The 17,085-nt window shown below is 37.1% G+C and overlaps 1 protein-coding gene across 1 annotated transcript in view; it reads right to left on the bottom strand.

Annotated features, from left to right (window-relative positions):
- The window catches only part of LOC122817578 (fibrillin-2-like), an 824,173-nt gene that overhangs the window by 152,186 nt on the left and 654,902 nt on the right, over positions 1-17,085 (bottom strand). Inside the window, exons 36-39 of the mRNA XM_044090614.1 lie at positions 16,715-16,837; positions 14,847-15,008; positions 14,144-14,212; positions 13,088-13,213 (exon numbers count right to left, since the gene is read on the bottom strand). Of these exons, the coding sequence (XP_043946549.1) occupies positions 13,088-13,213; positions 14,144-14,212; positions 14,847-15,008; positions 16,715-16,837 (480 nt within the window). The remainder of the gene's footprint in view (positions 1-13,087; positions 13,214-14,143; positions 14,213-14,846; positions 15,009-16,714; positions 16,838-17,085) is intronic.

Here is a 17,085-nt window from a genome sequence, read left to right as displayed (position 1 = left end):
CACAGGACAATGTCTTTAAAAAGTGAGGGAACGTTAGGTGTCATAGAAAACCTCTGATATTTTGCCATTATTATTTGAAACTCTAAAAATATTTGATACTGAAAGCCAAGAGAACAGATCCCCTGAGACCAGAACATCCAAAAATCTGGGTTTATGTGTATAGGAAACTTCTCAGGCCACAGTGGGCCTCTTGATCAAAAGTCCTTAATAAGCAGACCTGAGTATATCATCAACTAAATCATACATGTTTTTTAAAGTATAGGTTCACGGATAAGTGCTGGGCTAGCTACCTTGCAGGCCATTTTAAGCCTAGCCAGTTTCCCTTTTTTGCTTGAAATAACCAACCCCATTTGATTACAGATTAACCTTACCCATCCCTTGGGCAGTAATTATATATTATCCCTAATGAGAATACATGGGATCATACCATAGATAACTTGAGGGGACCCCCCCCCCCCATGTATGGGATAAAGCATTTAGGAGCTGCCTCTCTCCAGTAACAGTACAGGGGGGCAGTCCTGAGGTAAATTTTCTGTTTCCTATCCATAGATCTAAGTTGCACTTGAATATGAACAGGGATGGACTTTGTCTTATCTTGATGGACAGTCTGTTACACAGTAGCAATATCCTCTGTCCCTCCAAACTCTTCTGTTGATGCTGTGGAAGAGATTTAGATCCCTAGACTGAGCATTTATGATGCCATTTGACTTGCTGATGTGCAGTAAATCTATCAGTATTGGGTCAGAGGATGCCTTGTATGCCAGACACAGGTCATCTCTTAGGAGTCCGTATGATACCGAGCACAGTGACAGGCCTTTGAATTGGTCAATGTAGGACATGCTGTTTAGGTCTTGTATCCTTTCAGCAAGATATCTCTGTGGACATTCTATATGTTGCATGTGTCTGGACAGATAGATGCCAAAAGCAGCATTATACTCAATGACTGGCCTAATGAGGGCTGGGTGAAGGGAGACAATGACATCCCTAGATCTGGACACAATCCCTTTGTTTATAAGTTGTGCAATACCAGAAGACATTCTTAAAACAATGGACACATGTTGGTCAAAAGTTAAGTCACTATCCACATAACTTCCCATGTCCCATACAACTGGGTCGACTCTTGGAAGTGCATTGTCAATGTGGTATTTCTCTGGGGGTAGATGACTTCCCATAGGATACACTAATGCATTTTTTGGCATTTGGGTAGAAAAGTTAGGTCACTGCCCACAGTTTCTAAATCCAAAACAACTGGGTTGACAATTAGGGGAATATTGTCAATCTGATAGCTCCCCGGAGTAGATGAATTCCAAAAGGATACACTAATGCATTTTTTGGCATTTCGTTTCAGTCTATGATTTTGGCACAAGTTATTTATTTTGGGCAAACCTTCCTGCAGGATGGCTAAGTCATTTGGAGATTCAGTGACTGCTCCTAGCTTGAAGTCATCTGCAAACTTTGTCAGGCAGTGCCCTTTGGTATTGGCTTTTCCTTCATAAATATAAACTTTTTGCTGTGTTAGTGAATTCATATAACTTATCTTTACCTTTTGAATCTGACATGTTTGGTATTGTTTTATTCAAATGTCTGAAAAGACAACTTTGGTAAGAAATAAAAAACCCAATTGGGCACCATAAAAAAGGATGATATAGAGGAACTCAAATTACACCAACGCTGATTACTGAACACAAACCATTCAGCATAATAAGAAGGTTCCAATAGGATAACCCAAGTGGCAGGGAAATTAATACCTATAAAAGGTTTACTAGGTTTTTACAATAGTTTTACAATTAAAGTTATTTATTAAAGGGAATTGGCAAGGTTTTTAAGTACTATTATTTGTTTCGGAGTGTAGTTTTTTTGTATGGATAAAACTGTTTTATAACAAGAATTTTGTTTTGCATTGTTATGTTAACTTATGTAATATTGTGATTGGATCTAAGTCAATGGATAGTGTATTTATGTAATTAATTGATGTAATATTATGATTGGATGTAGGTCAATGGATATTGTATTTAAGGTATGAGATTTGGTTTAGTAAAGCATCTGCTGAAGTCATTTTGTATAGGATGAAAATGCAATGAATACAGTTAATGGATTTATGTGTTTTGACTTATACTGAGCTGTTTGTATTTAATAAACGGCTTTGGTGTAATTTGAGTTCCTCTGGATCATCTTTCTTTACGGTGACCAAGTGTTTTTTTTTTTTTTTTTATTTGGTTCGTGTTTGAGTTTTGGGCATTTTCCTCCATTTATTTTGTGGTCTGAGTTTTATTTGGAGGTTTAGAAGGAGACCAAAGTGTTTCTACAGCTGATAATACCAGAAATGACAACATCAGGGAAACAAGGAAACTGATTGGCGAGCTTAACCAGCTGGTTGACCTCCTTACACCTATCAGCCAGTCAATGATGGGCATTGCCTCTAGCATTTCTGAGCTTGTAAACCAAGAAATGGCAAGAAAAGCTCGACCTGGAGATTTTAATGGCAGGTCCAAAAGGAACGACAATATCCATGAGTCAAGTGGTAGTCATTCTAATGTGCCCATTCTAATACACATTTGCTAGATTTGGACTTTCAGTGTACCCCAAGGAATTTAATGAATAAAGCGGATGACTTGATGCTTGCTATCAGTAAAAATGAAGGAACCCGAACACAAATGGGACAAAATCAAGGTGACTGTTTAATTAATGGTAATCAGCATATGAATTTGAGTGACTGGTTATGCAAACGTTATTCATTTAACGCTAAAAACAGTAAGGCAACCTATGCTCAATCTAATGAGACTTAGGATGAAAGCATTAAAAGGTTAGCGGAACTGTTGTATAAATACACGGCCCAAGAGATAGAAAAGGCCTATCTGAAGAAATGTATTAATTGCAACATTGTTCCCAAGGGCCTAAGACTGTGTAAATTTCCAAATAATGTGGAAGAGGGCATAAAATATTATCGGGAATTAGTACATATTTTTAACTGTTGTAGCCTGGAAGTTTTAGGGGCCATTATTAAACAAAACAATTAACAAAAAAATATTATACATAAACAGATAGAAGAGATTAATGATAACATTATGAAGGCTATGATATTTACCATTAGAGAAGAAAGGGAGAAATATTTTAGTTTAAGAATAAGATAGATGAGAAGTGTGACAATTTAATTAACAAAAAAAAAAAAAAAATAGAAAGAGATGTCAATGAATACAGGGAAAGAAGAAGTTATCTTATACCTAAAAAAAATATAAAAACACGCATAGTTTCAGAAACACGTGAATATTTGGGAAGACATGGAGAAGGGGATGAACTAAGAAGTGGAAATTATGGAATTAATTTTACTGGTGAGGAATTGTGATTAAATGACCCTTTAGAATACCCACCCCTTCAAAGATCAGAAAGACTGAAAAACAAAAATCAATATGTGGACAATCAGCATTATTACAATCAGAGGGGAACAGGAAGAGGACAAAGGGGACCTCTCACTACAGGACCTACATTATTGAATGACACAATTTTAAATGATAGATACAAATACACTTGTAATCATTTTAATATATTTAATTATAGCAATCTAGAGCTAACCAAGGAGCATTTTAGTTTATTGTCCAAAGGGTTTATGTATGTCCCACAAAAGAAATGTGACTACATTTGTACGGAAGCTTAATTTAGATTTACTTTTTTCCCATAATCCCCAGTCAAACAACAGGGATGTTATAAGAAGGAAAAGTACATACAATCCCCCATTGCATCCACAACTTAAAAATTTTGAAGCACTTGTCAAAACAGAACTTAGAAAGACAGTTCCCTATGGCAAAAGAAAATATAATTTAAATAAAGGCAAAAGGAGAATACATAAAGACATTATGACAAATAAGTCCATAAGGGTTATGAGACCAGATAAAGGTGGAGCGGCAGTTATAGGTTCATAGGTAGATACTAGGCTATCTGCCCTAGGGCATTAATAAGCCTAGCCAGAGTGTATTTGGCTTCCGCCTCCCTATTAGATTAGCCTACTGTGCCTCTGTAAAGTAGGTCACAGAAGGTACCCTTTTAAGATTAGTTTACTGTGCCTCTGTCTAGCAGGGACACAGGAGAGATCCCAGGGGTGAATTTGCGATTTGCTATCCACGCGCCAAATTTCGCTTGAAGAGGGTCAGCGAGGGGCTATGTCTAACATGAATTGGGATTCTATTCCAGAGTGAGGGGAGCCTCTGGGAAATGAATCTGTCCCTCCAGCATGTCCTATTTATTTTTGTGCTGAGGTTTAGGTCCCTGGAGCATGTAGCTCTAAGGGACTTGGATTTTTTGAGGTGGAGCATGTCCATTAATTCTGGGTTTGACACGGCTTTGTACGTCAGGCATAGATCGCCTCTGAGTAGGCGGTAAGCAACTGAGTAGAGCTGGAGTTTCTTTAGTCGAGCTGCATAGGACATCTGTTTGTAGCCCATGATCCTCTTGGTGAGGTACTTTTGGGGTCTCTCCAGTTGCTGCAGGTGTCCGGTAAGGTACATCCCAAAAGGGGCATTGTATTCAATTATGGGCCTGATGAGTGATGAGTAGAGGGGCACAATGACCTCTCTTGATCTAGATGTGAACCCTTTTGTGATAAGGTGGGCTATATAGAAGGTCTTTCTAACCACTTTGGCAATGTGATTATCAAAGGAGAGATTACTATCTACGTTGGTCCCCAAATCTCTAATTACTTCTTCCGTACTTAATGGATTACCACCTATGTGGTAATCTGTGGGCACCTTGTTTTTCCCAAAGGGGATGACTATGCACTTTTTAGCATTTAGCTTGAGGCTGTGGTTCTGGCACCAAGCATCCGTCTCTGTGAGACCCTTTTGGAGGATGCTTGTGTCAGCTGGAGATTCGATTATGGCCCCCAGTTTGCAATCATCTGCGAACTTTGTCAGCCATAACCCCCCCCCCCATGTTAGCCTGAACCTCAGAGAAGTATATACCGAACAAGAGAGGTCCCAGAACTGAGCCCTGTGGGACGCCACTTGTAATTGGATGCCATTATATATGAAGGGAAGAAGATGGACATTTTGGGTAACACCAATAAATATTTAAGAGTCTCAATAAATGAAATAAATATTTCTTATAGAAACATTTATCTAACATTAAATGATTTATTAGGGGGGTCCATTGTTCAAAACATATACTATTATTTGAATAATGAAAGACCAGAAATATCCACTATAATTGGAACAAGGATGAAACAGACCCACCCTTAAGACCCAAAGTGTCCTCAGAGGGTTTGAAAACAACCCCTATAGCCAAACATTTGAACCATTTATTAAAAAAAAACTATGGTAGAATGAAAACCAGATTTTAAAAGATTCATGGGATTTTTTTAAAGAGTGTGACACGAGATTTATAAAAATATTATTATTTTTGTTACTATAGACATAATTTATTTATTTTCATGTATTCCCCATGATGAAGGGTTAGAATAGTTTGAAGAAGTTCTTATTAAAGAAAACACATTGAAACAAAACAATTTTAGAGTAAGTTTGGAGTTAATTGATTTAGTATTAAAAAAAACTTTATTTATTATCATGGAGAGTTCTTTAAACAATTAAAAGGCATAGCGATGGGTGCCCCATGCATCCCCAAATGCCAACATTGTGTTAAAAACCTGGGAAGAGAAATTTATTCTTGTTTCTAAATTTAAATTAAGCTGGATGCCATACAAAAGGTATCTAGACAACATATGTCTGTCTTTTGATTGATACAGAGGGCAAATTAAGGGATTTTATGAAACATCTTGAAGAATCCATTGATTTTTTTTTAAAACTTTACTTATAATATATCCTATGATAAATTTAATTATTTGGATGTTTGCATAGAAAAGATTGATAGAGGCTTTAAATTCAAAATATACAGGAAAGACATTTTTTTAAACACCTATTTGTACTTTACAAGTACACACCCATTCTTTCAAAAGAGAAGCATTTTAAAGGGCCAATACATACTTTCAGATAGAATGTGATTTTTTTTTTAACAAAATTGTTTATAGAAAGGGGTTACCCCTTAGAATTAATACAAAAGGTAACAAAAAGAAGTTGTTCAAGGGAGGAATGAAAGATTTAAACCAATTTTGGGACTAGATTTGATAGAAAAAGAAGAAGAAGATGGACAAGAAGTTTCCAAGCACAAAAACAACAAGGACTTTATTACAGAATATAATGGAGATGCAATAATGATTAAAAAAGGTGGTAGAAAAGAAATGGGAAAGATTCATAGGTTTGACAGACCTCAGAGAACTGTCAAAAAACCTTTAAAAATAATATTTAGAAAAGGTAAAAATTTAAAAGATATGTTAGCATGTAAATATGGAGAGAAAATGGAGGGAAAAGGAAGAGAACATTTAAATTCGGGGTATGCACACAATGCTCATATGTTATTAACAGAGAAACAATATATACTAAGCATAGGCAGAGGAAAATAGAAGGAAAGACACATTCTAAGTGCAATACAAAAGGCATAGTCTATTTAGCCCTATGTGATATCTGTGAAGCCTTTTACATAGGAAAGACAGAAAGAATGCTAAAGAAAAGAATATATGAACATTATTATTATATCACCACAAAAAATAACAATAATGCATTATATAAGCATACAAAAGAATGTAAGAAGGGAACGTTTTTATTTTTGTACTTGAAGAAGTCATAAAGGATGTCAGAAGCGGGCCTTGGGAAACCAGTATAGAATATAAAGAACTATTATGGGAAGTCACACTAGAAGCCAATATTACCCTGACCTGAATGATAACATTTCCTTAGTACCATTACTTAAAATGAGAGTGGCCAAATTATAGTATTGACTTATTTGTATAGCAATCTTTTGCTTAGCTAAATCCCTTTGGACAAAATGGTTTTGGTTCTTTCTGTTCAATATATCATGGTTTTGAAGGCAATTTTAAATGAGTTTATAATTTTAACGACACTATAAAGGATCTTATATACATGGGTTATGGGATGTATCACTAGAGGGAGCCTGTACATTCAGAATTAACAGCAGGTTCCAATAAAGTAACCCAAATGGCAGGGAAATGAATACCTATAAAAGGTTTACTAGGTTTTTACAATAGTTCTACAATTAAAGATATTTATTAAATGAAATTGGCACTTTTTAAGTATTATATTGATTTCAGAGTGTAGTTTTTTTGTATTGATAAAACTTTTTTTATAACAAGAATTTTGTTTTGCATTGTTATGTAATTAATTGATGTAATATTGTGAGTGGATGTAGGTCAACGGCTATGGTATTTAAGGTATGAGATTTGGTTTGGTAAAGTCATTTTTGCATAGGACAAAAACGCGGTGAATACAGTTAATGCGTTTATGTGTTTTGACTTATGCTGAGTGGTTTCTGTTGGTGTAATTTGAGTTCCTCTGGATCATCCTTTTTTACGGTGCCCAAGTGGGTTTTTTATTTGGTTCGTGTTTGAGTTTTAGGCATTTTTCTCCATTTATTTTGTAGTTCCGACCTTCGGTAATAAACCATAATGCCTAAATGTTTTAAAGATGTTATGGTTAAGGAGGTAGAAGTGTACACATTTTTTGTGAATCTGTTCATCAAACTGGAGTCTTGTCAAACGGAAGAGAAGATACTTGGAAATCTTTTCTAAACATTGAGGAGAAGGAGAAGGATATATTTTTAGGGCCTGCCTTTAAAATATTAAGAAACATATGGACTGCAGCCGCAGATTTGTGTATAGAAGCCTGTCATCTCAGTTTTTACTGAATCTTCAAAAGTACTGAAAAGAGGCAGTATCATGCCCAGGGTTTCTAGTAAATTCTGCATTCAGCAATAGAGCCTTTCAGAGGAATATAAGGGCATTTCTGAACTGAAGTATTTTCTCATGTTGCTAATTATCTTTTCTTGGAGAGAGTTCACTGGAAGAATGCATGTATCCTTGGTCAAAATTGACATGAAGTAGGGAATAAGGGTTGGTTAAATAAATTGCCCTTCACCCCTACCCCCAAGAATAAGGAAGGGTCATTTACCTATTTGCATAAATGAATGGACCCTCAAAGGTGTCATCAAAGGTTCTTTAAGTAAGATTGGTATTGTTTAGTCTTTGGCTGCAAAGTGTAGGTCCCTGACATTGGGTTGGTTGATTTGAAGTTAATGCAGACGCTCCCTTTGGCACTTCATAGAGTTTAAGGATAGATGCTGATATTTCAGCTTTTATATATCTAACAGTTTAGTATCAGCAACCTCAAGGACTATGGACATTCCTTGTCGAAAATGATCATTTCTGCCTCAGGATTTGCCATGACTTCTAGAACAATGGAAAGCATGGCTGGTGAAGGTACAAGTGCCAATGTTGTTTCAGTCTAAAAGACAGCAGCACTGACCTTGGCGGGTGGCTCTTTGTACACTGCTTGGGCTGCCTTCTGATTCCTGTTTTAGGAATAACCTTTGAAGAAGATCTTCCCTCCAGAACTTCTTCCTTCTGGAAACTCTCCTAATCTCAGCCTTCTCTTCCAGTCTTCCCTTCCTCGCCTTCAGTTTCTGCTTTTCGACATTTCACCTCAAAATGTAAGTATCTTTTCTGTTGTGGATGAAGCTACGGTTTTAACATTTCTCAGCCTAGTCACTTTGTTAAATACAGTGCTGTTATCACACTCCCAGACAGAACAGACACTGTACATGGTTCTGCTGTCTGCCTACCACAGACACAAACATAACTACTAATCTGGGGGAGGGGTACATAATGTCTTGTCTTGTCTTTAGTTGTCAATAAATTATGATTTTTGTGGAATGGAAAAAAATGTTTGCATAACAAGCTCCAAAGATAAAGCTATTCACTGAGCCCCTGTATTGCTGTGCTTTCTGCAGAAGAGCTGAGAAACCTGGGCTACTCAAAATGATGAAAAAACTGAAGAAAGAAAGCAGTGACATGGGATATATAAGAGTGCCCTCAGTACCTACATCAGAATGGTGTGAGGAATGCACTGGTCCAAGCAACAGATAACCCATGACTTGTGAAAAGCAAAAGATGGACAGATAACCCATGACTTATGAAAATCAAAAGATGGACAGATAACTCATGACTTGTGAAAAGCAAGATGGGTAAATTCAAGCATTATTTTTGCTGTTAAAAGGATTCTTCCAAACATATATATATATGTATCACTGCAGCCATATTTTGCTCATGTATGGCATTTCCATCCATTCCACGAGTCCTATGCTCAGCAATAATGAGTGAAGAGAATGCTCCTTGGAAGGCTAGCATATTTACTGGCCACAGAGCTCTACTTGTGCTCTGATTAGTTCAGATTATAACTTTCAAGCAGGTTGGAAATTCTATTTGTGGATAACATATTTGAATATTCAATTTAAACTAGTTTGTTCTGTTAGGTGCAAAAGCAGTGGAAAAGTTGAATCTTAAATTTTTGAATGCAAAACACACACTTCTTGGTAAGAAGGATGTATATTAGATGATAAATTAATCTAATGACCTTTGGAGTTGGCATGTTTCAGACATTTAATAATAAAGAATGATTTCAAAAGCCAAAATGTGTTAAATAATTTTATTTGTGAAATGAATATTTTGACACATTTTGCACACAGACTGACCCCCTAGAATATGTTCCTTATGGAAAGGTGTACCTCCTTTAAATGTTATGAAGTCATATAAATTGTCTATAAATAAAAGCTGTGATCATTGTGCTCACCCACACCCATACACACTCAAACAACATACAGACCATCACTTTCTTCCTCAGAATAACCACTTTCTGATTGCAGACACCTGTGATGTATGTCTCTATACGATCTTTTAAAAAAGTAGGGACCCCCAGCCCAAATACTACCCAGATGTAAAGTTTCCCAACTGGCAGGTACTTCAGGCAATCCACAGTACCGCATCATTGTGGGAGTATGATGTTGAACAACTGTTCCATTTACATACAGCAAATGTAATGTTCCCCTCACTGTAGAAATCCTTTTATTGATTAATCTTTGGACCTACTGGTCTAATAAGATACTTCACAGTAAACTATGGCTGCTACAGCATTATGTGGGACAGAGGAAATACATTGATGTCACACTAAAAGCAGCATTTGATGTGTTACTATTCCATGTTATGGTCTTATCAGTCAATACACATTAATATATGGTTGTTACAATAATATGTGGGCCTTCATATTTCTTTCATAATCAGATGCACATGCACACACACACACACACACACACACACACACACACACACGCAGATTCATGTGCAACTGCACACACACAAACACACACACACACAGACAAACACAGATACAAACAGACAACACACATGTGAGTGCACACACACAGAGACATATACACACACACATGTTAGTGCACATACACAGAGACATAGACACACAGACACAAACACACACACACACACACACCACATACACACACATATGTGAGTGCACACACACACAGAGACATACACAGACACACACACACACACACACACACACACACACACACACACACACACACACACACACACACACACACACACACACACACACACGTACATTGTTTTCCTAACAAACATAGTCTGTCAAGTGTTATAAATGATGGCTTTACAAGCGAACAACAGTGCTACTGAATGTAACACATGCTACTCTCATGTGCTACTGAATATAACACATGCTACTCTCACGTGCTACTGAATGTAACACATGCTACTCTCACATGTTACTGAATGTAACACATGATACTCTCACATGCTACTGAATGTAACACATGCTACTCTCACGTGCTACTGAATGCAACACATGCTACTCTCACACGCTACTGAATGTAACACATGCTACTCTCACGTGCTACTGAATGTAACACATGCTACTCTCACGTGCTACTGAATGTAACACATGCTACTCTCACGTGCTACTGAATGTAACACATGCTACTCTCACGTGCTACTGAATGTAACACATGCTACTCTCACGTGCTACTGAATGTAACACATGCTACTCTCACGTGCTACTGAATGTAACACATGCTTCTCTCACGTGCTACTGAATGTAACACATGCTACTCTCATGTGCTACTGAATGTAACACATGCTACTCTCACGTGCTACTGAATGTAACACATGCTACTCTCATGTGCTACTGAATGTAACACATGCTACTCTCACGTGCTACTGAATGTAACACATGCTACTCTCACGTGCTACTGAATGTAACACATGCTACTCTCACATGTTACTGAATGTAACACATGCTACTCTCACACGCTACTGAATGTAACACATGCTACTCTCACGTGCTACTGAATGTAACACATGCTACTCTCATGTGCTACTGAATGTAACACATGCTACTCTCACGTGCTACTGAATGTAACACATGCTACTCTCACGTGCTACTGAATGTAACACATGCTACTCTCACGTGCTACTGAATGTAACACATGCTACTCTCATGTGCTACTGAATGTAACACATGCTACTCTCACGTGCTACTGAATGTAACACATGATACTCTCACATGCTACTGAATGTAACACATGCTACTCTCACGTGCTACTGAATGTAACACATGCTACTCTCATGCAAAGAAAATATGTTCCTTTTCCAAATTAAAAAAAAAAGCTTTGGCAAGTTATTTCCTACCACTCCTCTCTTCTGTCAGTAATCTACAGTGTTTTATTGGTTATTGTCTGTCTCCACTCCATGTGATGTCTGATTGTTTCAGAATAATAGTGAACGTATGTCCCCAACATTTATGGAGCAAATATTTTGCTTTTCTGAGAAGCAGATTTTGATAAGTACCCTGTCTGGCTGTCAATCTCTCCCCATCCCCCATTCATATAAACCTATTTGTTTTATTTAAAAAAGAAGGATTGCTGCGGGTACTGATTGCACTTAATGCTGTCCAAAGAGTGAAGCACATGGTCTCCTGCCAGTGATATACCTACTCCCACCAGACTCACCCCCTCTACTATGACTGTTATCAAGGAGTATTTAATAAATCATTTCTGTGGCAGTGTACATTTATAAGGTATCACACAAATGAGGCTACCTCTCATCTTATGAATATGCTTCAGTATAAAACATACCTGCAAGCAACAGTGTAGCTAGGCATACTGTTTGTACTCTATAGAGTACAATTGTCTATATATTAGAAAAAACATTGCTTATTTAGGCTATAAGCCATACTATGCTCACAACTGTCTACATTAATGCCTCCAATAAGATTTCCATAGACTGAAAAAAGTTCTACTTAACGGTTTTAGAGGGAAAGTGGGGAAACATTTACATTTTTTTTTTGACAAATGGGATGGGAATCCACAATAACAGGACACGATTACAAAATTATATTCTCTGGCTACAACCCTGCCTGCAAGAGTAAGTTATCTTGGCTGCTTGGAGTGCCTGCTCCTCTTGACATATTTTCTGAAACTCACAGGAGGACACTGGTAAACAGCAGCTAAGTAGCAGATGTCATTCTTTACATCACATAGTGATATGCCATGGATTGACTAGTTATGACTAAGCAAGATGTCATTCTTTACATCACATAGTGATATGCCACGGATTGGCTAGTTATGACTTAATAAGATGTCATTCTTTACAACACATAGTAATATGCCACGGATTGGCTTATTATGACGTAATAAGATGTCATTCTTTAAATCACATAGTAATATGTCACAGATTGGCTAGTTATGACTTAGTAAGATGTCATTCTTTACATCACATGGTAATATGCCACGGATTGACTAGTTATGACTTAGTAAGATGTCATTCTTTACATCACATAGTAATAAGAGGAAGGGAGATGTCATGCAAATAACTGCATGTAACAGAATTGTGTATCATATATGAGCTTCTTTCTGAGTTGCTTTTTTGAATTAGTTTAAAGTAGTTATTTTGTTAGCATGCAAAAAAAAATATTTAATCCTAAATTAATTACAAGCTACAGATTTTGTATTTCAAAAAGTAGTGTTTTTAGTTTTCTAAAATAAAACAATGGGAAAAGTTATTGCGACTGTAAGGAATTAAATCAAACAGCTCACACTGTGGCCTATTGTAAGTCATATTGTAAGGACAATATTTTGTTATAAAACAGTGATGACCTTTTACCTTCACATATACGAGTTTCCTCATTCAGATAGTAACCGGCTGGGCATTCACACTGGAAGCTTCCGAAGGTGTTAACACAGTTTCCACCCTGACATGCTCCAGGTAGTTCCTGACACTCATCAATATCTGCAAGGAAAAGCAAAGAACTTTCACAATTCATCTCATGTTGAAAATTCATATATAGTATATACTGGTCAGATTGTACTTGCACACATAAAGAATCTGTACGGGAAAAGATTTGCCTTTAAACGTGGTATAAGCAAAGTTTCTACAGTGTATTACCAGGAGGTTTTATAATAAATGTAATTAGAAATGCTGTGTAACTTGGTTCTTTAAGTTGTATGATTGTGTTGCTCCCTTTGATATGCATGTATTAATATGTTCTACTCATGTAAGCAGCAGCCATATAGTGCAATGTGCATACGTATGTGACATATTCTGCAACGCCATTTGTCTAGCTAAACAATGTCACCCTTAACACATTTATTTTACTGAGTTACTACTTGTTGATCAAGTAAGGCCTAGTATGCACATAAGGCAATAAATGACTGAACCGTCATAACATGCATATAAGGCATTGATTAACTGTAATATCAGTGTATAACTATGTATACTTTGCATGTAATACCATTAATATGTAAAAAAATCATCCTGCCTAATGGTATTTACATCTCCTATCATTCCTCAGTATTATGACAGCCCCATGAAATACAAATACATTCATAATTATTAAATAGCGTGCATACTTTATATTCACAAGTTTCACACTATAAACATCAGATGTAATACAGTACGTGAGTCTCCATTGCAGGTAATTTCTCTTAGGTTATTAGTGCATTTAGGACAATATTACCTAGTCCAGAGAAAGAGGAAATTAAACCTGAGTTGTTCCTACCAGCTGTCAATAGCAAGAACAGATGTACTATGGTAGCAATATGCATTCTAGCTAAAATAGCAAAGTTACACTCAGATTTAGCATCTGTTGTACATATTAAAGTTATTCACTGCTTGCTGTATAGTGATATCCTATTATTTAATCTAAGGTACTGTACTTACCTTCTAGGATAACAGTGATAGGATTTGGCCGAAAGCCTTCTCCTCCAGGACACAAGGTTCTATATTCAGCTTAAAAGGGTAAATAGGAACAGAAATTATTGGAATCATGATTTTATAATATTTCCTGAAATTTTTGTTCTTTCTCTGTGTTCACATGCATTACAGCTAAATGCACATAGAAACACACAGACACATACACATACACACACACACTCACACACATGCACTCATGAATAATTTATATATTATCGGTATTTACAAAGTGATTCCTTGCAAACCTTGGTAAATATCTTATTCAAACAGCCTTGTTTACCAGTGGAGTTTGAAGGCATGGTTGTGACATAATAAAAGAAGGCATTGCAAGTGTCCAATTGCATGGTATCGCTCAAGGTCAAGTACAAACCTGAACTTGGGACAAGAAATAAGTGGCATCTCTACTAACCTTCAACATCAGCAATGATTTCTAGCACACTGTTATACACAAGCACACATAAATATACTATATAAATTTATAGGTGTACTGAAATTGAATGAAACACCAAAATATTGACATTTACAAAGCTGACAAAAATGACAACTACAAATGTCAACATGCTACCACTCAAGCGCCAATCGACAATTTTAGAGCATGAAAACTTCACATTCAAAATTATAACATAACATATAGCCAGCAAGATACAGCAGTAACAGTAGTGGAACGTACTTGAGTTGTGGGGAGGGCAGAGCTCACAGGGGTTTCCCCAACCACGTCCAAGTGCACAACAACATGAAGCTCGTGTCACAGAGACACCGATCTCAGCAGTACATGATATTCCACCATCTCCACGTGGCTGGATGTTCAGGAAGCAGTTTCCAGCACGAGTATCTGTTTGGACAAAGAAATGTGAATGAGTGAGGTTAATGAAAAAGTATAGCGATTAATTTTATTTGTTAATAGGAGTGGATTTATTTCTGCATGTTTATAATCCCAGCTAACTACTATGATCAATGATAAACGGTTATACTGAATGACCTGCCCTTTCTAAACTCTGTATCCTGGGAAGTGGATGACGAATCAGATTGCCTTTCCCCTGCAGAGATATCGCCATATAAGGCAGGTGTCCTCATCTACTGTGAACTGTTATTTTTACATGGCACTTGTTGGTTGGTACCATTGGAAGATGTAGGTCCCAGAGTCCTAGACACTATAACCCAGACTTATAAATCTGTTCTTTAAATCAGATAAGCAGCACAGAACTGCAATGTGCATTTGTTGTGTCCTATACCAGAACATGAGAGAGTGTCCTGCATGATTCTGATATACTGTTCTGGGCAGAATAGAAAAGCCTGCTAAGTCCCTAAAAGGTTAACATTAACATTCAAAAGAAAAATAATTCTTGTTTTTACATGTGAAAAAATATCTGGTCTTATCTGACAATTTTGGATGCTACACGAAGACATAAGAGCATTGCTTACATCACGTATCCTACATTAAGGCCAAGAAATCTTGATTATATCATAGAGCCTACATTAAGGCCTAAGATCCTAGCTATATAACTGATCCTGTTCTAAAGCCTAGTACCGTAGGTTATATCACAGATTCTGTACTATAGCCTAAGGCTGTTAGATCGTTCATCCTACATAAAGGCCTAAGATCCTAGCTGCATAACTGATCCTGCTCTAAGGCCTAGTACCGTAGGTTATATCACAGATTCTGCACTATAGCCTAAGGCTGTTAGATAGATCATGTATCCTGCATTAAGGCCTAGCACCTTGAGTCTTTAATGGACCCATACTAACATCCAGGACACTTGGTTCAATCATGGCTTCTGCAATACGTTCTACGATAATTGGCAATACCAAGCAGATGGCATGCTGGCCCCATACAGATGTGATAATCATCATCAACATCTTGCATTTTATGCAAAGCATTATAATCCTAATTATCTGCCACTCAGATCTAACTATATGAATTTCCTATCCCCATCATATGCATCAAACATGTGTTGGAAAAAGTTTGAGGTGCTCCGCCTGTCTAAGGTTTGATTATTTCAGAATCTGGAACTGAACCAGCTTTGAGTTTTGTTACCTTTATTGATAAATTCCTGGAGTATGAATGACCTTCATCTTAGATGCCTACATGCTTAGATCTGCTTAATTTTCAAAATATCTAACAGTTTCTTGCTGCATTACTTTCTTTTGATTTACAGATGGCATACATTACTGGTCCAAAAGCACCCATCTTATGCTCAGTCTGGAAAAATACATAAGGTGAGCACTCATGCTTTCTAGTTCTATTGGTTGAACTACATTGTCAAGGTGCAAATGTGAGGAAATGGTACTTCTCAGAGAGTGTCTTAACCCTGAAATACACCTCCTGAGACCCTTGTACAATTTACATGAAGTTCAAGGGTGCCTGGGACCCCAGGAAGAAAGGATCGAGTAGGGATGGGACAAGAACATCTGCTTAAGAACAGAAACAGCTGGACACACTAAGTGATTCTGCTAAGCAGGGCATGCCAATATTTAAATAATACTTTATCAATTTTCATTATCAATTGCTTAAACGAGAGTGATAATACAGATTCTCACCAATGCATCCAATCCCAGTGGGGTTGAGTTCGAAGTCCTGTGGGCAGTTGCACAAGTATGCACCAGGGGTGTTGACACAGACCCCATTGATGCAGTTCACAGGGTCGGCACATTCATTCACATCTGAAAAAGAAAATAATAACCAATAGGTCAATAGGTCAGATAAGGCAAACCTGAACTGAAAATTGACATGCCAGACATCGTTACTATTTCAGCGCAGACTATGCCATCATTCCTGTGATGTTCTGCTTATTATAAGTAACCCCTTTGCAGCATGATCTAGACCTGCTTCCAGTTTTCTTGCTCTGATTTGGGTATAAAGCCAGACTTCTGCTGCTCTCACGTGGACCATTGCATGTATACTTAAGCAA

This window comes from Protopterus annectens, chromosome 13.part0 (genome assembly GCF_019279795.1).
Source record: "Protopterus annectens isolate FY-2018-M chromosome 13.part0, PAN1.0, whole genome shotgun sequence".
Taxonomy (NCBI): Eukaryota; Metazoa; Chordata; order Ceratodontiformes; family Protopteridae; genus Protopterus; species Protopterus annectens.
The sequence above is the reverse complement of the archived record's forward strand: the minus strand, read 5'-3'. Positions and strand labels throughout refer to the sequence as shown.